General features: G+C 41.4%; 1 protein-coding gene across 6 annotated transcripts in view; it reads left to right on the top strand.

Annotated features, from left to right (window-relative positions):
- birc6 (baculoviral IAP repeat containing 6) overlaps nt 1-27,838 on the top strand; it is a 125,700-nt gene that overhangs the window by 80,501 nt on the left and 17,361 nt on the right. For all 6 annotated transcript variants that reach the window (XM_066671079.1, XM_066671048.1, XM_066671053.1 and 3 more), the window contains exons 67-70: nt 17,733-17,949; nt 21,275-21,420; nt 24,060-24,170; nt 25,257-25,474. In XM_066671079.1, the coding sequence (XP_066527176.1) occupies nt 17,733-17,949; nt 21,275-21,420; nt 24,060-24,170; nt 25,257-25,474 (692 nt within the window). The remainder of the gene's footprint in view (nt 1-17,732; nt 17,950-21,274; nt 21,421-24,059; nt 24,171-25,256; nt 25,475-27,838) is intronic.

Raw genomic sequence — 27,838 nt, 5'->3', positions numbered from 1 at the left:
AACATTTAGTCTCAATGCTGCAGCAAAAGGGATAAACCCCCTATACATGCCTTTTGTTTCAGAAGAAATATTAAATGAGCAGGTGTCTGCAAACATGCATGAGCTCACTTTCTTACGTTGTATAACATCAAGTGTGTGTGGTGCAGAATGAATGTGTTTGGTATTCAACAGCGATAGTAGGGCTTGTTTCACATGGGGCTGTTGAGCAGCTCTGAGGCCTGTTCACCCAGGAGACCATCTTTATGAAACAACGCAATGAACAGAGATGGAGGCAGAGAGAGAAATCTATTAGATTTCTCTTTGCCATCTACTTGCTTCAATCATGTGACTCCCCTTTCCTCCCCCTCTATCTATGTTTTATGCCTTTAACTGAACATTATTGAACACCTTCTTGTTTCATTCTCGAGTGTATGTCAGTTTGAGTGCATGTCAAATCCTGCATCGCTCTCAAACATGTCAACCCTCTCGCTCCCTCTATCTTTTCTGCTTTCCTTTTTTTAATTACTATTATTTATTTATTAATTACGTAACACACCACTTGGCAAACATCAGGGCCTTTACACACGTCGAGGTCAGTGTGAAATGAGATTCGATTAGCCACATCAGTATTGGCCTGATATTCATATTGTGTAGACATGTATGATTTATAAAGGCTTTAGAGTCTTTGAGAAAGGAGTGACAGCGTTCTTGGCTTGAGTTTTCAGCAGGTTTTGGCATAAGATCAGTTCTACGACAGTTAGTAAACAAGTAATTAATGAAAATGGGGAATTTGTGTACATTCCTCACTAAAACATTAAAGGATCTGTGGCTGAGGATCACACACATCTAGGTTGAGGTGCCAGTGTGACACAGACCTGATTTATGAACAGACCATCTGGGAACTGTGGATAAAAACCACTGGTCATCTCGTCGGTTTGGCCATTTTTAGCAATAAATGGACTGTCCCAACAAAAAGTGTGAATACAGTGCTGTAAGTTGGAGATAAATTATTTGTTTGTTAACTGTGGACAGTCTGGAGCCTTAGCCTATGAGCTAGTTTAGTGCTTGGCAAACTATTAAAATAATTACACCTGGTATTGTGGCCATACAGTGCTACCTGCTAAATAATGTCATTAAAGTGCTGCACAGTGGCATGGTTGTGAGTTCAGTTTGAGTAGCCGAAGAGCTAAATAGCTAATTAGCATCAGCCAACAACAACATAAACATGGAGAGTTTCCTAGCAGATTGCATTAATGATTTAATTTACAACTAGTGATTTACAAATTTACAAATAGTAATTTACAACCGTCTCGCCCAGGCTCACTACCATTATTCATTCTAATATTTACCTTGCATATCTGAATAAAAAGAAAAACATTTCATTTTAACACTACATCCCAGTGGAGGGCACTGTAGAACATGTGTTTTAACCGTGGCCTGAAACGCTAAAGACAGAAGAACAGTTACACTTGGACTAGCAGATCAGCAAGAGTCTTAGCCTTAAGAGAGCCACTCTGCAGCTCTCTGTTTTTACCTTGAATTGGAGGACACTGATAAGTTAATATGGCTTAATGGAAACCAAGATTTGTAGATTGATGAAGTCTATATCATATATTTTTCACTTTGCCATTCCTCTGTACCTCACTCCGTCTCTCTGTCCCATACAAGCCACACAATCTGGGCCCATCCCCAACCGTCCTAATCCACTTCCCTTGCTGGCTTTTCCCACTATCCTTCCTTCCTTTCCTCCTTTGTGGAAAGGATGCTCATTTTAAAGGTGTTGTCTCTCCCTTCCTTTAAAGGTGGGAGATCTAATGCACACTCTTCCCTGGAGTACCATCCTTTACCAATAACCTCTCTCTTGCACTCTATCTCTCTCTCACACACATCTCTCAGTCCACCTCCTCCTGTGGTTGGAGCTTTGTCCTATATTAGTCATCAGTGTCTTGGCAATCCTTTTGGGATGCATTACGCCACCGCTGGCTCTCCATCACCACAGCCTGAGCCATTTGCACAGAGGTAATGCCTTTTAATGGCAAAGGGCTACTCAAACTAGCTAATTGGATATTTGGTGCCTGCTAAGGACTTGCAGTATATCTGTTAACTATATACTGTTATCATAATAATGTCTTTGGAATATTCACATAGAAAATGGCAGTATGTGAAAATAAATCTCAAATCTGAAAGGTATTGATTGTGCATTCATGCTACACCAGAAAGCTTTGAAACAGTTGCACTTTGTAGTCCTAATGAGATGATTAAGTCATAACCATGATGCACAGCTACAGTACACACAGTGTGTGCTTTGCATGAGTCTCTCAACTCTTTCTGGATGTCAGAACTTGGCCTTTGTCCTCTGTATATAAGGAGAAAGCAAGTGCTCCTTCAGGAATGTGAAATGTTATTTTAAACGTGTACCAGATGAACCTTGTAGGGGTGTTGAAATCATTAGAGCTACATGTAGCAAACCAGCAGAACTTGCTCGAACTATGAGGATTTTACTGCCACCTGGTTAGCAGAGCTGTATCACTCAGAGGATTTGTATGTACACTTGAGCAGCATGCTTATCACCGCTGACTCCGGCTCCCTTTTCTCTCACACGTTATAAAGGCACACAAAAACAACACGTACTGATTCAGAGGAGAAGCTCAGCGTTTTGGACTGTGTTTATAGCATCCATCCTAAATGGACCCGGTGATACACACATTCATACCACTACTTCTGTGTGTATGTATGTATGTGTATATACACACACATATATACTTTTATCTCTGTTCTTTATCAAAGCTTTCCCTCATTCCCCATTTTTCCCCTCTGTCTCCTATTCCATTTTCGCCATGTTGTTTAGTTTTATCTCTCTGTCTCTCTGGATTCATGTTATCACTCTACCCCACCCACCACCACCCTCCACTCTCTTCCCATGCTTCCCCTTTCATTTTCATTTTAAATCCCCAATTTCCGTGCTACTCTCTTGTATCTGAATAACACCCCTATTTTACCTTTTTTCTGTCCTTTCTTCTTCACTCCTCTCCTTTTCCTCCTTCATTTATCCCTTCATCTTCTCGCTTCCAACACACCCCCAAGCTCCATTTCTCACTTTCTGTAATCTCTCTCTTCATTTCCTGCTGTGCACAGTACCGTGTGTGAAATACGTTGTTTCATGCTGTCCCCTTCTATTCTTCTGTTGCATTGTCTTTACATTTATTACCCCCTAAAGTAAATTTCGTTGCTCTTTCTCCGTCTCCCATAACTGTTCTTTGTTTCTCCTATACTCCTCCATCCTTCCTCCTGCATAGTCCTGCCTGAATTCCTCAAATGTCTCATATTCTTTCACTGAGCATTGTGTGGTGCTGCTGTTTCTCTTCCTTTATGATTTCCATTCTGTCTGTCTCACACCCATTCTTACTGGGGCTAGTGGTGTGTGTGTTTGTGTGGGAGAACGCTGGGTAATCTTGGTGTGTGAAAGTGTGTTGGGTACTGAGGTGTTGGAAAGAGGCAGAGCCTTAGAGCCATGATTCATGTGGCTCTGGTTTTGAGCACTAGACCATCATACCACAGGCCCACTGACCTTACTATAGGATGTAAACACACATCAGACTTGATTAATTCCTAATGAGGCATATGTTTTTCTTTTTTGGTGGTCACCTGTTATCTGGAAACATGGAGGAAATCTCCATTAATTAAAATGGAAAAAAAAAATTAATGTCTGTGGCTGCCCATTTATTTTGTTTGCTACATGCACCCATTGGTCAGGACCACCACAGAGCAGGTATGATTTTGGTGGTCAGCCTTTCTCAGTGCTGCAGTGACACTGACGTTTTGGTGTGTTGTGCTGGTACAAGTGGATCAGACACAGCAGCACTGCTGGAGTTTTTAACACTGTGTTGAGTGTCACTGCTGGACTAAGAATAGTCCTCCATCCAACAATGTCCCGTGGGCAGCATTCAGTGATCACAGATGGACAACCGACACCAACTGAACAGCTACTGTCTCTGAATTTTACATCTTCAAGATGGACCAACACAGGAGGGGTGTCTAACAGAGTGGGCGCTGTGTTTGAAAACTCAAGAAGCACTGCTGTGTCATGTATATTTTTCCTGTTCTTTTATGTCCATCTTTTCTCTTAGTTGTCCTCAAAGATCTTATACTTTAAACAGACACCTGCCGTTGGACATCTATGTGAGCAAGTGGAAATGAAACTGGTCTGGCACTGGCGTACCCTTGCTCTACTTTGGAAAGTGTAGAAATGCTTAACTCTGCAGAGGCTTGAAAAGTTCAGAAAAATAGAGCTTTTTGGAGAATGATTGAGGAATACCAGTGTTGGTTGAAGTTGTCCCAATTCTTGGAATGAGATTCCCTTCTACTTTACTATCCACAATAAGTTACTGGGAAGTAACTTTTTAGCAGTGAAACTGCTGTCAGATATTTCATTGAGATATAATGATGGGACATTTTTACTGGTTTCTATCTTTGCTAGCCACCCCCCCCCCCCCCCCCCCCCAAGTTTCCCAGGAATGTTTGTCACAGATGTGCTAATGACCATATATTTTTCTCTCTCTCTCTCTCTCTCTCTCTCTCTCTCTCTCTCTCTCAAATGTATTTATATGAAAATGAATTTCATTCTCCCTCACCCAGACAGCAGTGTGAGACAGATTTAAACTGACAAAACCACAAAATTAATATCAAACACAAATATAGGAAACCCAGACACAGTCTCTCACCTTTGCTCTATTAGACCAGACAGATCTCACTGCCCGAATACATTTCTTTTTATTGATCAAATTTTCTATTGCACAGTACATCTAGTAGGTAATAATATATTTATATAAAAGCTTTGTTCTTTGTACAGAAACGGTATGTTTAGCCCCACCCTGACATCAGGGAGAGGTAATACACTAGGGTTTATTCTTTCTTTCCTTCCCTGCTGGCAGTCAAACAATGCTGGAAATAGGGGGGTGGAAGAGACAGGACCGGTAGCTTCAGCATAATCCATATCTGTTACACATCAGGAAGTGACTCTTTCTTTCTCAGTACCGTAATTTCCAGAGATACACTCCTGGTCATTATAAATAGAAAAATATTATTATTTTTGTCCCTCCATTTGCCTGCTACTACACGGATTTCTTGCAGATTCCTGTCTCTCTTCTGCTATTGGAGCCACTGACAGACAGAAACTGTCCGGTCTTTCACTTGTGTTCCTTGTGGCAGTAATGATGAAATACTGACATGACCATCCCTGTGATATTTTTCCATGGGATGTGCATTCTTTGTTAGAGGCTGCATGCGCTTGCATGTCTGTGTATTTGGTGGTACAAGAAAAAAGTCCCTCGGGAAGGATGTGTTAGGAGCTTGCCCAAATGATTCGGGTGTAAACCGGTCTTTCTCTCCACATAACCACAAAGTCCATTGCTGGCCTCTGTTCATGATCGCAGTTTACATCCAGGATTTTAGAGCAGAGCGTCAGGGTATTGGATAGCACAACGGTATCCTCTCTGGTGACATCCAGTATGAAATCAAATTTTGGAAATTCGTCACTCTGGGGCAGCAAATGCCCAAAAACAGGAGTTGAGTAGTCCTTTAACAGATTTCCCCAATGCTCCTCGCCACTATTTGTCTGCTTCAGTCCAGTGTCACCTCTCCAGAAGAATCCATTTTTCTCCTCCTGCTGTCTGTCCAAACAGGACCAGTGTTTTCTCCGACTTTTTCCACCTCCACCACCCGTCTCCTGCATTCCACCCCAGTGTTTTTTCTTCCATTACCCGTCTAGTGCTCCCTGCTGTCCGATTTGATTTTACGTAGTTTAGCTCAACAGGGGATCAACTTTTAAATTTTTTTTTCTCCTCCAGCCCTGGAGGGGGAGAGTGGGGGGTCCAGCGCCCTAAATGTCCACCCGACGCGGCCCAGTGTTATCTCCCTAAGTCTTCGCTGTGGTGTTCATCTTCTCCGTCTTCCGGCATACCTTTGCTGTCCTCTCCCACCCACACCCACCCTCTCCCACCCCTGAACGTTCACCTCGGGCCAACCACGGCCTCAATGTCCCAAGTCCACCTTGGCTCACCTCTCCCAAAAACGGCACTCCTTACAGAGTGGTGTAGATGTAGACGAAGACGATGACAAAAAGGTTGAGGAAAGTCCCGATGATGCCAAGCAGAGCCAGGATGGACTCCTCCCTCTCCTCCTTTCCTTCGAGTGCTCTCACCTCCTCAATGCTGATGGCTGTCGTGCCCATCCTGACCGCCCACCTCTTGTGCCCTGGTGTTTATCTATGGTCAAATTGGACAGAGAAGTGAGAACTGTGGGTAGGTCGTGTCAGTCAGTGGCAGAGTGAATGAGTGAATGGGAGAAGGGAGAATAGACATTACAAGAAAGGACAGGCACATAATGAGATGGAATTTGCTTGCTTGCTTTTTTTTTTTTTTTTAATACCAAATATGCAGCTCCTGCTTTCCTCGCTCTGTCACTTGGAGTGAGCACAGCACCCTGCCTCGTCCGGCAACTCATTCAGCCCGGTGGCTGGAGAGACCCATCAGAGGCATGAGGTGTCTCTCACTCTCTCACATACACACACACCACAGTAATCACTCGGCTGTGGAACGTGGGGACATAAAATGAAGCAGACTGTGCCTCAGTGATGGGGTGCCCCTCTGTAAACATGCATAAGCCCACCTCTACCACTAGCTTTTTGAGCAAGAGGACTCTGAAAATCCTGGAGGTATTTATGGGTGATTGAAACTCTTTCTGCCTCTACATCATCCACAATATATACAGTGGACCCCCCACCCCCCACCCCCCAGCAGTCTCTCACGCTCTCTCCTCCTCCCCCTTGGAGCTCATGGGGTAATAGATACCTGAGGGTAATGAATTTTCTGTGACTGCACGCATGCGAGAAAGGGTTCTAGCACTGTGTCACATCCACAAGAGGAAAAGCGCACACGGAGAGGACAGCTAGGTGCGATTGGAATGGAGACTTGAACAAGAAGATCAACAACAATAAACAGCCCACAGCTGCCTCACATAAAGCAAACAAGGGAGTGGTGTTGGAATGCAGCGAAAAAAGCAGGATGAGGAACAAGGATGTGCAAGGAAGTAGAGAAGTAGTTGAGAATATAGAGGCTTACCCAACAGCGTGTGAGGGTAGCTTGGGGAGGCAACATGCCCCAGGGTCCTCGCAGTTGAGGGGTCGCTTGGCCGGGGCCCACATGAGGGCTGGCTGGCCAACGCTCGGCCGTCCCCAAGCCTCGACGAAGTTAAAATGCCAGAGCGAGCGAGAGAGAGAGCAGACAGAGAGAGCAGGTCTACAGCGGCATCTCTGTGAGCTGTGCTGTTGTGTGCGTTACGTAGAGCAGACGGCGCTTTCGGTCCCCAGCGTCCCTCCCCTCTCACTCACTCACACTCTCTCTCTCTCTCTCTCTCTCTCTCCCTCCTTTTCTCTCGGCGTCTCCCGGTCTGTATTCCAGCCCCCCCTCCTCCTCCTCCTACTGCCCAAGCCTGGGTTAAGCCCCTGCTTTTGTTTCTGCCATGGTCGTTTCCCTTTCTTTTGTGCCACTGTTTGTTCTTTATCCACTGGCTGAGCAGCTAGCAGCGTTTTCGGCAGCGTTCACAGGGGTTGGGAAAAATCCTCTGCTCTCATCTCCTTCCTTCTCTCTCCTTCTCTATCTCTCCCTCTCATTCTCTCCATTCTCCCTCCCTCTCCCGAACACCACCACCAGCCCCCTCCTTCTCCCATTCTCTCTCTCTCTCTCGCTGTTTCGTTCTCACCCGTACACACTCATTCTCTCCTTTGCTCGTCCTGTCCCCTGTCTCTTTGACCCTCTTAGCAGCTCAAAAAGAGATTCAGACAGGCTCAGTGTCAAATGTAACCTCCCCCACCCTCACTCACTCCCCCACCCTCCACACCTTTCTTTAGAACACCACCTTCCCTTTCCCATCTTATCTTTTTCTTCACGCTGCCCCTTCTATTTATTTATTTATTAATTTAAAGTAACAGAAGCATAATTAGCTTCCCCGTAGTGACACTTGCTCTTACTTTCCCGGCTGTCGCTGCATGAGGTTTGAGGATGTCTGTGCGAAGGCTGTGGCTCCTCCTCCTCCCTCACTCAGCTGATTGCTCTGGGTCGCTGGAAGCCTCCTACAGCTCGACGGCGGCAGCAAATTTGAGCCCTGGTCCGATCCCGGCGGCAATCTAAGCTAAAAAGTGTGCTACGCTGCACGGCTGGTTACCGTGGCGACAGAAGGGATGGAGGGGGGGAAAGGAGGGTGGTTGGCTGTCCTTTCTTTTGCCCACACACCATCCCACACAACACTGCTGAAAGACGGGAAAAACGGATAAAGAAATGCACTGTATATAATCTGTCACTGAGCTAAAATTAAAAATAAATAAATAAATAAAGAGTTGGAGAAATCTGGGAACACATATTCACATTCTAAACAAGTCCTATTCCTGCTATGAAGTTGTCATTTTGATTCTCTCCCTAACCTGTACTTTGCAGTGTTTTATTGTGTGTGTGTGTGGGGGGGGAATAACTCCTAAACAGTACTGGAGTGCTGTAACACACTTCATTTGTTCTGCTCCTTGTCATAAACTTGTTTCCAACCATGAGCAGGCCCTCCCACCTCACTTATAGATGAAAGCACACCTTAATAGGATCTCCTCTATCTCTGTGTGTGACTCTGTGCGTGTGTGTGTTTGTTTTTCAAGAGGCAGTCAGCAAGTTTGCCCAGTCGAATGACTCATTTTTGACCCCTTGAGGGATGTAATTTCAGTTGTTGTATTCACATATAATGGTCACACAGTAGTGGAGTGTGAGGCACTCGCTCCATTGAGGGCAGAACACAAACACAGCACAATTTTGAACATTTGACAATCCCCAAAGGGTCCATTTTATTGAAAGTTACCACACACTGGGTTGTTGTAAGCTGGTTTTGTCAGACAAGTGCAGTTGGTCTTGATGACACAGAACTGTCAGCTGTTGAAATTGCTCCTCGTACATTTATTTCTTGTGTGTCTGAAATAGAGGACACTGAGCTTCTCTGTGCTGTTCATTATCACATTTTACCGTTACTTAATTGAGCAAATCTTTTAGGGCTTAGGAAGTTGAGCAGCAGTTCATGCGAGTTTACAACTTTTCTCCTCCATCATTCCTTGTCAGGCCATTCCTGCCTTTTCCTCGGTGACACAGTTAGCCATTTTGCTAATTTTCCCATTGGGTTTGAGTGGGCTAATAAGTCATGGTCATCCCTTGCCTTGACATCTTTGCCACGTAGACGCAGCAAACACAATCAAGCCCCTCAAACCAGCCGTGAAAACGTATATCAACATAATGTGCACACATAAATAAGTTGTTTTTCTTCTGTTAACCCCCCAACCCTCTGCACTGGCCCGTTCAATTATTTATTGTTTCAATCTGGAGTAATCTTGGCCCAGGGGAGAAAGAACAGCAGGGATGGAATTACACAGGGTCAATAAAAGAGCCATGGCCGCCTCCAGTGGTCAGATCCCTAGTGATCTAGGTTGCTGTGCGTAGTGTGAGTTTGGAAACTTGGAGGAGGTGATCCCAGTGCTGAGCTAATGTAGGTTTGAATGATTTTTAGTTGAGATTTATACCGCATTTGAAGCAAATATATGGAAATGTGATTGGTTCTATGGTGTACATTTTTTAAACCACCAAGCATTTGCAGCTAGCACTAGTATAAATGCAGATGAGAGGACCTGGAGGACTGGATTATATTCAGAGGAATGGTAGATGATGTATGCGAGTATATTTGTGACTCAGATGCCTTCGTCTAATGGACTAAACACCCAATGGGCAGTGGACTTACTGTATTCTACAGTGTCGCTGTCACCTTGAGTCTGCACTTGCAGGACTCTTTGGTTCTCAACTGTCTCTGTAATTGAATATATGCCATATGTACAAAATTACTACAAAAATAAGTTTTGTTTACGGCAAACGTAAAAGTTCAATATAAGTTATAACCTGCTGAAACAAAATTTTTTTTTATATATTATTAATAAATGTTATTATTATATATTATAAAAAGTTATATATATATATATATATATATATATATATATATATATATATATATATATATAAATAATATAGCATCTTCATATTCTTTCTCTGATAACTAGTATCTGCAGGCTTCAATTCAAGTGACTAAATTAGACCACAGGTCTATTAACTGAAAGGACCATTTTGACTGTTTCCCTTGGCCCGAAAGCCCCCTGTTAGTGCACTGAACAACTGATCGAATTGGATTAGACAAATTAATGATGCAGGAGAAGGTAGTAGTAACTGGTTTGTTGCGCTAAGAGGAGATCAGAATTTATTAGAGAAGGCTAGCTTTAACTGTACATTTCTCTCTGTCTCTCTCTCTCTCTCGATATTGGCACCCTGGTGATCATGGCTACTGATGAAATTTCTCTATGTCACTGAAATGTAATTGTAAGTGTAGAACTTGTATGTGTCTTGAGTGACTGAAAGGGTTTTCATGCTTGGCCCAGGGTGATGTTTTAATTCATCTACACATTTATTTTACTTGTTTCTACCTCCATAGGTAGAAGTAAAGGCTCAGTTTCATTTGAGAGAAGTCTACTGCACGTTGTAGAAAACCTTACTTTAAAATGGTACGGTGCCTTAAAAAATAGAACTGTTCTTGATAATAGTGAAGAATTGAAGTGGCTGACCTGTTTGGAGGTGTTTTGCATGGTTGTTGTGTTTTGGCTTTTGAATTTTCTTATGAGTGCGAACCGTCTTTTCCCCCTCACTCAGGGTTCTGGGGATTTACAAATATAACCAAAAGATTTCACATCATTTCCGTTGACAGCAAGTCTAAACTGTTTTTTGAGAAGCAGAAAAATATTGAAAACCTAAGCTCTTATCGTCTCCACCTCTGTGCTGAAATCAAATCCGAAGGTGGGAATGGGTGTCTAACATACGTCTTTCCCACCTTTACTGTCCTTGTCTGTTACAATCTCTGAAGACCACGTTCTCACCATTTTCCTTTTCCACTCTTGACCTGGACGGACAGATCACTCTGTTGTAACACTTCTACTTAATTTATTTATTTATTTTAATTTATTTTTTTACTCACGGCAGCTTGTCCAGTGTTCATCCTTAATGCCATGTGTGCCCCTCCTTACCTCAGTCTTCTGATTTATGCATCAGCCTCAGCTTCTTTAAACAGGTGCCCTTTAGAAATCCCTCTCTCCCACTCTCCAAATGCCCCCTTCTTCTGTGCGAGCCTGGCCAGTGTGAAATACCAAACGCCAGTCTGGCAGGCTGTCAGGATTAATTATGACCTATTGTGCGTCTCCTCTTGTGTGAAGAAGAGGAAGGGTTGGGTGAGAGGGGAATCCACTACCTTTAGAAGGTGGAGGAAGGACCAAAGTGGTGTGTGCTGGGGCACATCATTAAAACGAATGTGCTGAATATGGTGACGGGCTTCCGAGGATGTCTGTGGTGTCATTAACCTTTTGCTGGAGTTCTGTGTTGCTGACCCTCCACCACTCCTAACACTCTAAGATTAAGATGCTTATTTATTAATGAGCTTGTTACATTGGGCCCGTTCTTTCATTATCTTTTCTTGCAATTAGTGGTAGGGTCTCTAAAGCTTATCTGGCAGTTCATCAGTTCATCGTTGTGAGTTGTAGAAACTGGACTTCTCGCACAGAGACCGACTGTTTTATTGATTGCTAAACTAAAAATCATGGACCACAAATGAATGATCGAGTGTCTCAGAATGGAGCTAAATGGAAGTAATATACTACATGTTGGTTCTTTTTTTTTGTTGTTGAATGAATGATTTACGGCTTCTTACATAGGGGGTGATTTGTAGCCTATGTGGACACACAAGTCCAGTCCAGCCTTGAATAAACAATCACCACCAGCTCTCTGCGTTTGCATTATTTCTGTTTATTCAAACTCCTATAGAGAATTCCTATAGATCTCAATCTGAAGACTTACTGTAGTTCTGCATTCGCACACGTCTTTAGTTTCATGCCCAAATTTGCTCTAAAAACAAAACTGCGTACTTGATGGTTCATTACACAGAATACATGAATTTACAGTGGTTCATTGTTCACCGTTCATGTTCAAACTTCAGTGAGGGTTTTTTTTTTTTTAGTCCTTGTTTTTGAACTGAGGTAGACAGGTGAGGACACATGCAAAGGAGGGGGAAAATGAAAATCTCAAGCCAGGCTGAATGGATATGCTGTCTGCATGCTGCCGAGGGTCAGATCCAGTGTCCGTCATGACAGCTTGTCGTTTGTGGCTGCATTCACTCTCTCTTTCTCTCTCTCAGAGAGATAGGAATGTGAAAATGGGATGGAGATGTGCTCTGCTTGTTGTATCTCTCGTTCTGCTGCATTATTGATGGGAGAGCCTGGCTGAGTCTCCATGGCAGTCTTTCCGCGGCTGTGCTTCAATGCCGTGTTGTTCCCTTTCTCTTTGTCTTTCAATCCCTCCCCTGCTCCTTCACATTTTGCTGATGTAACACCTGCTTCACCTGTCCAAATCCTAGCCTGTGCCTGTCTGTTGCACATTTGTGCCTTTATGTAGACAGCTGTTTACAAGAAAACTGTCCTTGCCCCTCTCTCTACTGGAGTTCCATCCTTCGCTGTAGTAAAGTTGGTTGGGTAAATTGGAGGTACATTTTTGCTCTTCATACACTGTGTGTCAAATTGTGCTTGCTGTAAATAAGCCGATGAAGCTTTTAAGTGGCCCGCAAGGCAAAAAAAAAAAACTGGTTGTGTGTGTGTGCTGGTTCTCTGTCATTTTAATGACTGTGTCATTATGAAGCCTACAGCTATGAGGCATAGAGAGAAAGAGAGGAGTTCTTTTCATCCTTTCTCTGAAAGACTGAATTCTGAAGCTGGTTAAAATGTTTTCTTCCAATAATTGCACACTGATGCCAATGATAGTCAACTGATTTGCTTTTCTTCAACCTTTCTACAACCTTTTTAAAGTTGTGATGTATACGATAAAGGTTCTGCGTGTTCTTGGATCTTCATCCTGCCTGCCACGTCTGGGCCGTTTCTCAGACCTCAGACTTTGAGGTCTGAGAAACAGCCCAGACGTGGCAGGCAGGATGAAGGTCCAAGAACACGCAGAACCTTTATCGTATACATCACAGGTTAAGACATGTATGGATTTGGCATGTTCCTTGGATGGCTAGACAGGGATTGAAATGTTGGAGAGGTTTAGTTTATGGCAGTGTTTATAGTATTGGGTGGGTGTGTTTTATTCACCGTATTTTATTTATGATTGGTAATTTAGGGAATCCCAGGTGAGTGGTGAATGACAGAATGGCCTGTGGTTTGTACTGATGACTGATTTCTGTTTGTGCATTACTGGTGTGGGTGTATATTAATGAGTATGTTTTATTGTATGAGGTGAGTATTGATGATGTGTTAGAGCTGAGGGATTGTCCGTTTCTGTCCAGCTGCTGATTTATTTCAATATGTGTGTGTATATACAGTGGAACCTCTACCTACGAACTTGATCCGTTCCGTGACCCGGTTCCTAAGTGGAAAAGTTAGTTTCTTGAGTCAATTTTCCCCATTTAAAATAATGGAAAAGCAATTAATGCGTTACAGCCCCCACCTCGAAAGTCACCTGTTTTGCACTGATATCTTTACAAAACTCTCAAATTAGTAAAAAAAAAAATACATGTAGCATTACTAAAAATAAAAAAGAAATACAGTGGTAACAGAAATAAAGTTTTAAGTGGTTACATATTGCTACCTTGAAGACGTGACGACTGGCTGGAGGAGTAACACAGGCACTGGCTGTATGACGGGAGGTGGGGGGTGGGGGGAATAACGGAGAGTAGGTAGGTGAATGTGGGGAGACGAAGTTCAATGTCTGCTATTTACACTAATGCTAAATTGCTAAAGCTACAATTTGCTAATCTTAAAAGCTCACTCAAGTCTGGGCGCGCTGGGAGACTCGCCTATTGGGGTCAGTGGGCATTTCCAGCCGCCGGCTCGGGTTCGTTTCTAGAGTCGTGGTTCATTGGTGGAGGCAAAAAATATTCAAATGCTCGGTTCGTATCTTAGAAAGTTCGTTAGTAGAGGATCATGTGTGTGTGTGTATATATGTAATAGTATATATATATATAATTTATTTATTTTTTATTCACCCTGAATTTTACAGCTCTTACACTGAAAATAACACCTGCTCCCATTCTTTTCTTCCCTTCCTCTGTTTCACCTCTTTTCATTCTGTACTAACTAAACTCTACCCTGATAATAAGTTTGATGTGAGACACCTTGGCTCTATGTAAGTCAACGGAGAAATGGAACAGACAGACTGACACACTAATGAGAGTGTTGGGGATTGAAACGGGGAAATCTATCTGGAGGGTGTGTCTGTCTCTGTCCTGGGCAGCCCAGTTCTGTTCTGGAAAGAGTCCTACTTTGTATGCTTTAATGAAACTTCTTGGAAGTACGTGTGTGTTATGTATGGAAAGCAGTGATGAGTATTTTCTACATTCTGAGTGTGTGCACAAGTTGTATGTACAGATGGAGCCTGGACTATTAATCTCAGTCTCGCGCTCACGTCTTCTAAAAAGGAAGCCATAATTACACCACTCTTCTGGAGCTCTGTGCCATTTGATTTTCTGACTCTGACCTTTTTTTCCAGACACCAACCTTGCTTGTAAGTTTCATATTAATTTACGTCATATTAACATTACCCCAACATGCACCAGGCCTAGCAAAAAAAATTTAACTTCCAGTTTAGTATCCCAGCTGTTTAATTACATGTGGAACATTCAGTTAAAATGAAATACCCAAGTAATTGCATTGTGTAATATTTATTAATGAATAATTGTAACTCTGCAGTGAGAGCACTGTGAAATACTTTTATCTAAGGTTGTGTTACTATTACAATTCCAAGACCCCCTCTGCTAATACGTCAGAATACACACCCCTTTTCAGATGTTGAGTTCTTACACTTGGAAGGAAGTGGAGCTTTACTGGCTGATGGTTATTGTTAATCACCTCAAGAGCTTTCCCTGAGCTGCTGCCTGTCCCATTTGTCTCAGTCCCCTCCTGGAAGCTTTGGGTAGTCCAGAACAACCCTGGGGACAAGGTCACACTGGACTCCTGCCCATGTCCCTATGTCCCCACGTCCTCAGAGCAGAAGCTAACGCTGTTCATCATCCACCCAATCGCACATGGCTCTGAATGTCTGATGAAAGAGAGAGAGAGAGAGGGAGGAGTTGAGAGAGACGTGTGTATTTGTGTGCAGTAAATCAGTTAGTCTGAATGAAATGATGCCGAAGGAGAGACAGACTAGAACAGGAGGAGCGCAAGGTGAATGCACAACGTGGACTGACATTGAGGGAAGAGGAATTAGTAGATCAGTTGAGCACACGGGCATGCCAAAAAAAAAAAACAAAAGTGGGTGAGATCATGTTGAAGTATCAGATCTCAGATAATTAGAATTATGTTGACTTGATTACATAATTCACTTGATTCACATGATTACCATATTGACCATAAAGTATAAAAGGGAATGTATCATTTTCAATATCATGATCAAAAATGAAATAATGGCAAAAGAAAAAAAGGGGTTTAAAAGTTTTGTATTAATTTATTTGAGTTTTATCTTGGTTTAAATTTTGGTTTGTTTTGTTTAGTTTTTAAGGCCATGTCTGTGATTCTAGGGAACTGCTGCTATCTCTGGTTTGTTTGCAGTCTGCGTCTTTTAAGATGGAACATTTGGTGTGTGTTTGAAGGGGAAAATAACTACTGTTTGTAGGTGGTTGAAGTTTGTCTTGTCCAAGTTTTTATTTACTGTTTGAATTACCACAGAAACTAGTTTGTAACTCTAGTTGATTACTTTTGTAGCACTTTCGGCCTGTGTTTGCTTTCATGCAGTCAGCACACTCGAATGCTATCACAGAGCTAGCAAATTAAATCATCTGAATTTTATAAAAAAGTTTTTTGTGATTAAAATTGTGAAGCCTTTACTACAGTAATAGTTTTTTTGTCCACTATTAATATTTGCCCATGTAAGAGGGCGGATTTTACTCACTCAAGAAATGCCAAAAAACGTATTTATTCTGTGCTAAACCTAGATTTAGGTCTGGATAATAATTCAATATTAATATATATCGCAATATAAACTTATAACAATGATTTATTTCAATATACATTATTTAGAGCATATGTCACTGACTTTACATTACAGGGCACTGTCATCAATTCAGCACTCACTTTCAAATTTATATAGAAATTATAATTCTATTTATATTAATGTTGAAAGAGCTAATAGGTTTGTTTGGTGTTGATGTCATGTTTCTTTTTTGTTCTGGAAGTTTCAGTGGATTTTATACTGTTCACATTGATATCAGAATTATTTCGTATCGACCAAACTTTTGTTTTTTTCCTCTTTCCCCATTATTTTTTACTTACTTTTTATTTTCTTTTTGAGGTCAAGTCTCTCTCTCTCTCTCTCTCTCTCTCAGACATGAACGTGTCACAAATGGATTATGGCCGCCCTCCCACCCCCTAAAGCACTTAAGCACACAGAGCCCACACACATCACAGTCAAGCAGCTTTTCATGCTGCTTTCTACAGCTGTGTCCAGCAGAGAGAGAGATCATGTCTAAAGAGGGTTTATGGGTCAAATGGACCTCTTTACGGGTGGAGTCTACTCTTGATTGTCATTGACACCTTTTGTGTGGCTGAAAAGTCTTGTCACGAGGAGTTCAGCTGACCATGACTGACACAGTTTTGTGCTTGAACAACAGAAAGCATCGTACTCGCTAGTGCAGGCAGCATTATGGTTTTATTCTGCTGTATAGGTTAACTGGACCTAACAGTAATGCAAACGATAAGGAGTGACCAGTAGTAAAGTACATAACACTGATGCCCTTCACGTGGCAGGCTCGGGTTAAACATACACCCCTTTGCTCACTAACAGATTTGAGTAGAAATGTAAACGTTTGAAAATGCTCTAAAAGGTACAAATCCATTAGTGTTATGTATAAAATGAAACCATTTTCTAGCCACCTCTGGTACTCAGTTTGTCATTTGACCCTTTTGTAAATTGAGTCTTTTAGAGTTCTACTGGTTTCATTTACGCCTCCATGTACTTGCTCTCTCTCTCATGCTCTAGCTCTCTCGCTCGCTCTCACTGAATGTTGCTCTCCCTCTTGGCTTTCTGCCCAAACAGCCAGCAGGAGAATTCTGTGACCTTATAGTCACTCTCTGGTCCACTTAGGGCTAGCGAAGGGGAATTATGAAGGTGTAGAAAACACTTTTCCCTTGCTTTTCCCTTCTGGTTTTAATGATTATAATACATTTTATTTATAGGCTGACTTTCATATACTCAAGGACATTTTAAAACTGCAGTAGCTGTAGAACACTAGTCAGTTAAATTTATTAGAAAAATGAATAATTAGACTAAGCTTATGCCTGGAAAGTAGCAATTCATCTGTAATTCTGCCATCATTCTCATTGTAACTGTATCATAAGGCTTACCAATAAAGCACCAGTGAGAAATCATTACTGAGTGGGTGGAATGTACTATGTGTAATAAAGTGTGATGGTTGGCTCTGCTTTGATCTGAAATTGAAAGATTATTTCTGGTTCTAGGTTTAGTAGTTGCTAGTCTCATGCATGTAGAAGGGGTGCAATGTGAGCTCATTCTTGACTTTATGACAGCTTATATGGCTAGTGACATACATGTGAGCACAGTCTTTTGAATGAACCTCTGTCTCTCTCTCTTTCTGTCTCTCAGTACTAGACATGGCTCGTCATGTTCCTTTGTATCGTGCACTTTTGGAGCTCCTCCGTGCAATCTCCACCTGCACGGGCTTGGTGCCTCTGCTGCTGCCTCTCTCAGGTGATGCCAGCGAGGAAGAAGAGGATGACGAACGCTCTGAGAGCCAGACTTCAGTCGGCATGCTTCTGGCCAAGATGAAGACATGTGTGGACACTTACACCAACCGCCTCAGGTGAGGGTTTATCTGCTGTTCACTGAGAGACATGAGGGTGAGTTCATACCTGGTACCCACCCTGATTTGTGCACATGATCACATGCCTATGATGTCACCGTCAATTAAGTTGTCCATGAATTCTTAAATAGTGTTTAATTATTTCAGCAAAATAAACACTAATAGCTACATGGGAAAAACATTGGACAAAATAATAAAGTATCCCATGCAGTCTGTTGAGAGGAAAAAAAAGGCTTCTGACTATGAGCTAATTTTATTAAATATAAATTATATAAGTTTATAATATGATAACATAATATCATAAAATATATTTATAATATAAATTTTAAAATAAATGACAGTTTACATCTGTTTGCAACAGAAAGACATAGAAAAGCTCTTTGCCGTTTGACCAGAGACATGAACCAACACTCCCAAAACATACTACCAACATACCACTGAAATATTGTTTCAATTTAAAGTCACCTTGATGAAAACCAACTGCAAGAATGCCCAGATTAAGTCTGGATTACACTGTGGGATATTCAGTGATGATTTTGCCGTCATAAACAACATCACAGACCAATGAACTTGTGATGTATACTGTAACAAACTTCACAGCAGCCGGTCCAAAGACATTAAATTCATTGTGTGATTATTCATCCTCTGAAACCACTTCAACCTGATTAGGCTGGTGGCAAATCAAGAGCTTACCAGGAGTCATTGGTCAAAAGGATGGAACACTGTTCATCAGAGCCCCTCTCAAATACACACACACCTATGAACTAATTCATTCATTCATTCATTCGGTGCCTGTAACCACTTATCCAGTTCAGGGTTACGGTGTGTCCAGAGCCTACCTGGAATCACTGGGCACAAGGCAGGAACAAATCCTGGAGGGGGCACCAGTCCTTCACAGGGCAACACACACACCCACACATTCGCTCACACACTCACACCTACGGACACTTATTTTGATTCGCCAATCCACCTACCAACTTGTGTTTTTTGGACTGTGGGAGGAAACCAGAGCACCCAGACGTACACAGTGAGAACACACCACACTCCTCACAGGCAGTCACGCAGAGCGGGAATCGAACCCACAACCTCCAGGTCCCTGGAGCTGTGTATGAACAAATTCACTCACCCAATTCACCTACCACGATGTGTTTTTGGATTGTAGACTGAAGCAACCGGAAACCCATGCAGACACAGGGAGAACATGCTAAACTCCTCCCAGGCATTGACCCGATGTGAGGGTCGTACCCTGAACGCTGGAGGTCTGAATTGCCACTGAGCTGTTGAAAATATTCGGACAGATCCACCGTGGTTTTGAGTGATGCAAGAATATGCTCTTGGTACATGTTTACCAGCAAAAAATTCAGTCATGTTTTCAGCTGTAGGGTCTCTTACCACATTATATGGATCATATAGAACCAGTGTTATCACACCGTGTGTACTGGGCTAAACTCTCAGCTGCATTTTACGACATTTGACACCTGTCTGACCAACCAGCACGTAAGTGAAAATTTGTTTGGTAATTTTACAGCCCTCCCTGAGCTGATGGGACTCATGTTCACAGTGCCGCCTAGAATGAGCACGACAGCTGAACATGAAAATCTGTCAGAAACCCTGCATGCATCTCAGGCAGCTACACACACAACCCGCTCCTACAGCAAGGTGTTTAAGAAGCAGTAAACATTGAATATTTTATGTCAAACACAAAAGCGGATTCTTTTACCTCTGGGAGGCAGAGAATTGGATGGAAAAACACACACAGACTCCAGTAATCCCCTCCATACTGTACACATCTCAGAGCATACATCTTTCATAAAGAGCCTGGGAGAGAGAGAGCCAGAAAGAAAAGGACAGGAGAGGAGAGAAAAGAGAATAGTCTGAGGTGGAAGCTGCATTTTCCTCAGGTGACGTTAGCGGAGCTAATTAAGACAGTCCTCTGGCTCAAGGGCGCAGACGGACTGAAGAACGAACGGACAGTAACAAATTTAATCTCCCTTTCACCCTCTCTCTTTCACACTCTCTCTCTCTCTCTCTCTCTCTCTCTCTCTCTCTCTCTCTCTCTGAGTTACTGCTCTGTCAGTGCTCACCTCCCAAACCCAGAATGAAGTCAGCCCCACAGCATTTATTACACACAGAGAACGGATTAAAAACTCGACTCCAATTACACCTCAAAACAAATCATACTCTCCACATGCTCAGATTCCATACACTTCAAGTATATAAAAGAAAGCACAGACAGCATTTACAACCTGCTGCTTTCAAGGTTGAAATCTGAGACACCTTTATCCATTTCCTCTTGGGTTAGCAACTTCACCTTCAGCTGTGTCTTATTTATTTAGTCACATTAAGGGAATACTCCGTCCTGTTCTCTTTAAGCCATATTTATAGCATACAGATATTTACTACAGATGTTTACTGTCCACAAAAGGAAACAAAGTCTTGCCTCCTTCTGCTGTAAGTTCTTCAAGTCCATGTTTTTTTTTTTGATCATGTTGCTTAGATCATGTTGTTATTCATAGTGATCAGCCATTTTTGTACCAGTCAAAAGTTTGGACACATCCCATTAGTTTTTGGTGGAACAGGGCTAGTCACTGTATAGAACTGTGTACCAGCCCCTACCCTCTGCACAACCCAAGTTATGGCCTCAAACACATTAAGGCGGCGAACAGTTCTACAAATGAACTCTTGATGAGGCCACAGCTGTTCATTGAAAATCATTCCAAGTGACGACCTCATGAAGCTGATTGTGAGAGAACGCCAAGAGTGTACAAAGCTGTCAAAGCTAAAGGTGGCTATTTTGAAGAATCTAAAATTTAAAACATTGTTTTTTTTAACACTTTTTTGTTTTCTATTAAATATGTTCCATCATAGTTTCCATGTCTTCCATCTTCATTTACAATGTAGAGAATAATAAAAAATAAAGAAAAACCACTGAATGTGGTAGTGTCCAAACTTTTGACTGGTACTGTACATTTACAATATGTGGCAAATAGCCCCAAACAAAAGAAACCCTCCCTGAGTGGGCGTGTCTGAACATTTGACTGGTACTGTACATTTACTTTAAAGATTACAGGAAATTAAGAACTTTGTCTTTTGAGGAATATTTATAATTTTGGTTTCTATGAATAACATCCCATGCTTAGCAACTCTTCCTTTTCTCATGATAACCAGGGTTTGGTTGAGATTCGCTGTTATCTATTGTGTAATTTTCAGTATTTGTCACCAGAAAAAAATATGTGCAAACATTTTTTTTAATAATCTTTTAGACCTTAAAATGGTAAATATTTTTTTTGCAATCTCTCATCTTCATTCTTGTCTTATCTCCAAGGTCAAAGAAAGACAAGAGTAAAGGAGTGATGAAGACTGAGCCGTCCGATCCAGAGCCAGAGGGCCTGACTCTGCTTGTACCAGACATCCAGAGAACAGCTGAGATTGTGTACGCTGCAACAACAAGCCTCAGACAGGCCAATCACGGTAAGAGAAAAATGCAGTTTGATTTTCACAAGGCTATCTTGTAGGGAAGTGAAAATAAAATATGATGGACTTGTATGTTAAAAATGCAATGAATTAGTTTTAATATAAAATTTTTAAAAATGAAACTTTCAGTACTGTTACGTTTTGTATTATATTTAAGGAAGGACACAAACAGTAAAAGTTGTGTCAGGTTAGTGGGTTGAGAATGAGACTTAAAAACGAAGCTGCTCTCTATTCAGGCCAGTTATAGTCAATCAGAGGTAGGTGTGTGTGCATGCATTTGGCTAAAGTTAGAGACCCACATTTTGCCCTTGTCTCAGAGTGATGCTCTGCCCCGATAGTTTCTTTTAAGGACTTGTTTAAAGCATGCATTTTATTTAATGTTTTTTTTTTTCAACACACATAATTGTCCAATCAGCATTTACTGATGATTCATCTTGAATATTCTAGGTTCACATATTCAGGCGTGCAAGCATTGTATTAAACTTATGCTTTTGGCGCAAACCTTAATGGATGCAGTCTAAGGTGCGGTCTGTTTACCATGTCTGCAAATACAATGCATTTCCCTAAAATCTACTTTTATATTCCTTGACCAAGAGTGTTAAATATAAATGATTTAAACAAAAGTAGTCTAAATGTTCAAAATAAATGTAGTATACATTTTCTTTTTTAAATAATGTTGACTAGCACTGACCTTGTTTAAATACTTTTAGAAATGTTGGTTATTAAGACCAATAAAAAATAAATAAATAAAATACATTGTCTAGTTCTGTTTGGAAATACATTAGAAATACACTGCCAAGGTAAAAATAGTTAAACAATATATGTCAAAATATTTCAGAAATAAGTTACATGCCCAAATTGTGTTAATGATCAAAACAGCTTTCGTTGGTTGGTTGTATTTTGACATTGATTGATTCTCAGATGGTGAAGTCTCCTGATTCCATCAGCAACATGACAATCAACAAATGTAGTTTCTCCCTCAAAGTAAACACAATAGCAGCACCTGTCATAGCGTTACAGGCTGCTCAGATATATGAGTATACTCAGGTGCTTTTGGGTAAAGAAGAGTGTCATTCTTCACTCTGTAGGGTTAAAGATGGAGAAATCTGCCCCAGGTCGTTCGCTGTTGAGGGATGCGTGTCTGTATCAAAAAAAAAAAAGAAAAAAAAAATCCCACCCACCAATTACAGGTAGACGAGGGGAATAAATTGTGGCCAGAATGGGTTAATTATTTAAAGCATGTAAGGTCAGATTTCATTTAGATAAAGTGGAAATGAAGAAACTCCTGTACCTCAGTGTAATATACCTTTTTTTGCTTTAAATCTAAAATTAAATTGACATTTTGCCATGAGAATATAATATACATCTCCCTACACGTGAGGTCACTTAGCTATAGCATTAGCATAAGTTGGAAAATAACTGATTTTGAGCTTTACAGAGCAATTAACAATTGATTATGTTAATAGTACTAATATTTAATGCTAGGTTCCCTTTTTTAAATTGTATTTATTTATTTTTGATATTCAGGTCAGCATTATCTTGGTGAATTCCTATAAATAAAAAGAAATGATACTTCATAATGAGACTCTTTATTTAGCCCATCAGTGGCAGTGAACACACAAACATATTTATACTAGTGAGAAACCTTTACACACAAACACATGCTGAGTACGCAAACACCTGTAGTGTTCATGCCACCAGTTAAAGCACTTGAGGAGCAGGTGGAGGTTAGGTGCCCTGCTCAAGGGCATTCCAGCCATGAAGGAGGAAAAAAGTGATGTTCTTTAAGTCCACGCCTCTTTTTTTTTTTTTTTTTTTTCTGGCAGTCCAGGGGATCAAAGCTACACCCTGCTTTTCTATACTTTAGGCCACAGCTCTGATTGGTCTGGCCTCTGATTGGTCTGAAGCAGTGGTTATCACGTAGTATTGACCCCGATGCTTTAACACCATTTAATTCTTAACTGTAGCGTGCCAACGCTAGCAAGAATAAATGAAGCTATCAATAACTCCTTTTTTCTTTATGATTCTCGTAGCTGAAGTATGCACTCACAGCCCTATTAAAGGCTTCAAGGAATTAAACAGGACGTTCCTGCGCATATGGAACCTGTATCTCTATGAGAATTGGAAATGCCATAAAGCCGCTAAATATAGGTGCCTAATTGTGTTGCTGGTATAACAACCCTCCAATACCCAGCTCTGCTGTGTTTTATTGGAGCAGAGATGTTCTGCCGGGTGCCATCATCATTAGTCAGCAAGGCTAGATAAGAATCGCACTCGTGTAGTCGCCTTGTAACGACGTGACTGTCATTTGTCAAAGCGAAGGGGGAAAATCTTAAGAGGCCATTTAAATATGAGATCTTTTGCTGTAAAATGCTTTTACTCTACTCGCTGGTTAATTTGTCAGGCTGTGAAAGAGATTAATGACTGGACACATCACTTTTGCTGAAGCAACAAAATGTCATAGTCTTTGTATTTGAGTATGGTCTGTTGCTGATGCTCACATTCCAGGGAAATGACAGGAGTGAAGTTGTGGAACTAACACACACACACAAACACAAAAAATATATGCATACATAATAGTGACTCATACAAACGCACACAGGCTCGGTTTCTGATGATTTTCTCTCCATTGGCAGAGCGAAAGATGGCAGAGTGTTCGAGGAAAGCGGCAGCAAGACCCAAGCCACTGTCTATCCTTCGCTCTTTGGAGGAGAAGTTTGTTGCCGCTATGAAAAAACTACAGTTTGGTGAGTACTGAAAGGTTGAAACAGTGTTAGTAGTGCTCAAACACACCTCATCCCTTTGCCTTGCTGCACCCCCCTGTAATAGCCCACTTTCTGAAGACTCTTAAAGCGACAAAGAAATTCTGGTGTGCACACATTTATCCACCCTGTACATGAAGTCAGTTAGGCAATAAAGACTTGAATTTGATATTTCTGGCCTAATTTCATGCTGTTATCTATAAAACAAAGTTAAGGATGCTCTAGATGGACAGAGTCACTTTAATAACTTAAACTTGACGTAATGAGAGGAAACTAGGGGATGATTAATTTTCCATAATAGTAACTTATTTCCTTAAATTTACATACCTGGTTTAGCAGAAACGAGTGTTTTTTTCCCTCTTTCATAGAATTGTTGCTTGTAATGCGATTACTGCCAGAAAGGGTGGAAGGGTGTAGGTTGAAAGACCATTGATTTTGCATGGGGGACTAAGAGGAAGAGCAGAAGAAGATAAAAAAAATATAGTTACTGTGTATTGCGTGTCCGAAGGCAATATTTGATGCCTGTTTTATAATCACAGTTCTGGGGAAGTGGGCTGGGCTTTCTCCCCAAGCCACCTTTATTTTGCTTCCCATACCTGCACGAAATGCCCCCAGCAGAGAGGGAGTGAAGACAGTCTGAGATGGTTAGAAAGACAGACAGACAGAAGAGAGATGGATTGATAGATACTGGTCCTTCGTCGCCTGTCTTTGGGTAGAAGAGCTATTCGTCCTGTCGCTCCTCATCTCTGTGTGTTCTGATTGATGAGCGGAGTTTTGCTCTGCCAGAATCGATTTGGCCGGCCTGCAGACATCTGAGGTAATCTCCTCTGACATGAATGTAAACAGGTTTGCACTGCTATGCGCTCTTGCTGGAGCAAGCACAAACGCAAACACACCCACACACACTAGCGGAGGAGCTCGGAGACTGTTCAGAGGGAAGAGGGAGCCCTGTGATGTTTTTTAAGTGGACACTTGACTCTGCACATTTACGTTAAGAGAAAGTAGACCAGGGCTGAGTGATGACGCTTAACTAACATAAGTCTCTCTCCTGTGTCCATTTGCCTTGTACAGATACCTTCGAGATGGTGTGTGAGGACGAGGACGCGAAGCTGGTCTTCAAGGTGAACTACCACTACATGTCACAGGTGAAGAACGCGAGTGACGCCAACAGTGCCGCGAGAGCACGCAGGCTGGCACAAGAGGCTGTCACTCTCTCCACTTCACTGCCCCTCTCATCCTCCTCCAGCGTGTTTGTACGCTGTGACGAAGAGCGCCTCGACATCATGAAGGTATACGTTCTCTGTTCCGCCTTCATAGGAGCAAATGTTTTCTACACGTGCTTGAACCCTGTATAAAACATGCCCAAGCCACAGAAACCTCAAATACTCTGCTTACAAAATATCCAACTTCAGTGCCTTAGAGCAGTGGTTCTCAAACGTTTTAGACCAAGTACCATCCGTTATCAAATCAAAACCTCCAAGTACCACCTATGAGCCTTATCACAGACACATGTGCACCCCTGATTCAGGCATAAGGCAAAACTTTGCTTGAACTTTTGGAGGTCTTTTGTTAACTTTTTACTTGAAATTACATGATTTACACAAAATATTATAAATTATTACAAAAAAAATAAGGCCTAACCTGTATGTTTTAAACACAATGATGCATTTAATGGAAGTAAGCATTTTTAAAGAAATAAAAACGAGAAGAGAGATCAGTTTAATATCAGTTTAATATGCTCTTTAATAGACCATAGGTGAAAAACAGCAGGGCGCTTGTGCTCACAGTGGCTCTCGCCGCTAGTATCAGGAGGTCAAGGATGCGTTAAACAGTTACAGTGTTTTATGGCTCTAATGATGCAAAGACCGGTCATGTTTCTTTTTTGTTCTGCTGAGCGTTTTCTTCTATTTTGTCTTCACATTTACAGAATTCTGTCTTTGTTTCGTTCTGTTTTGCCTTGGGATTTTGCTCCAGAGTATTTCTCGGGTTTGGTCTCGGCTTCTGTTTCTTGTTTTCTGCTTTGCCCATTTTGGTTCAAAGAATTTCATGCAGCCAATCATTTAGAATGTCACTTCACAGCGTCATAACTTTATTTGCATAAATTTGAGAAAGTCTCAGCATGATTTATCGCTTGTCGTGGTGTCACTTGCAGATTGTCACTGAATCATGGCTACAAATCACGTTCTTCTATAGGAAATGACTGGATGCTTGTTGTTGTCACCTGCTTTTTTTTTTTTTTGCCCTGGGAGTTAAAACACCTCACTCACTCCCTTTTCATGTCCCAGAATTACCAAAATTTCTACACTTTTTCTGAATTATTGCAATCTCTCTAATGCTTTAAAACGCAAACACACATTCGCATTTATAGCAACATTGCTTTAATGTCAATTTTTACAGCAGATATTTTCAGTCTCCTCTTCACTGTCACTTCCTCTTATGAATGTGCATGAAAACACATTATTGAGTGCACACTCTTTCTCCTTCTGTATTTGACATTTGAGGGTGCTTCTGACCTCATATGTGACCAGCTTCTTTTTAAAACTGCAAATATCAGTGTGGCTTATGCCTTCGTCTCATCTCCAGCTCCAGCACTGCCGTGTTCACTCTGGACACATCTACAGTGACAGACCCATTGGGATAGGCACCGTTTTTGTTGCTTTTCTTGTTTAGCATTGTAGGGTCATTCATGGTTAATCACTGTTGCCTGTCTTATCTAAGGGTTTCTTTGTTGACTGTAAGTGGGAATTTTATGTTTGAGTGATATGGATGTTATGTGCAATCCCTGTTTCCAGAAAATTTAGGAAGCACTCAAAATGTAAGTAAAAACAAATGCAATGATATGCAAATCAGTTAAAAATTATATTTCAAAGTATTACAAAAACAAGGTTTCAGAATACATGCCCATTTTGAATTTTACACTAGCAACACGTTATAAAGATATTGGGTAAAGTTGTGTGCTGCTTATTGGTGAAAATGAGGAGTGGAAATAATGGGGACTGTGAAATAATGTGAAACAATTCAAGACTTATGTTTCTCAACTTAAAATAATAAGGAGCTAGGGGATTTCATCATCTACAGTACATAATATTTTTAAAATATTGTGAGACTAGGGATAAATCTATATGCAAGGGACAAAGCTCAAACAAGTATTGGCTTGCTGTTATCTTTGGTGGCATTGCATTTAAAATAGACACATTTCTGTAGTGGAAATCATTGCATGGGCTCAGAAACTCTTCCCGAAAGCACTGTCTTTGAACACAGATCGTCGCTGCATTCACAAATGCAAGTTAAAATTCACAAATGCAAAGAAGAAACCATATATAAACAGGATCTAGAAATGTCATTGCCTTCTCTGGGCCAGAGCTCATTTATATGGACTGAGGTGAGGTGGAAAAGTATCCTGTGGAGTGACAAATCAAACTGGTTTTGGGTTTGTTTTTGTTTTCTTAATCATGGATACTCATGCACCATAAAAAGCCAGCATCCGTGATGGTTTGGAGGTCCATTAGTGTGCATGGCGAGGGTGGCTTGCACGTCTGTGAAGGCACCGTTAATGCTGAATGATATACACTTTTGTAGAAACATGCTGCCATTCAGACTATTTCTTTATCTATGAAGTCCTTGCTTATTTCAGTAAGACAAGCCAATTCACA

Source organism: Hoplias malabaricus, chromosome 1 (assembly GCF_029633855.1).
Source record: "Hoplias malabaricus isolate fHopMal1 chromosome 1, fHopMal1.hap1, whole genome shotgun sequence".
Taxonomy (NCBI): Eukaryota; Metazoa; Chordata; class Actinopteri; order Characiformes; family Erythrinidae; genus Hoplias; species Hoplias malabaricus.
This window is presented reverse-complemented; position numbering and strand designations above follow the sequence as displayed.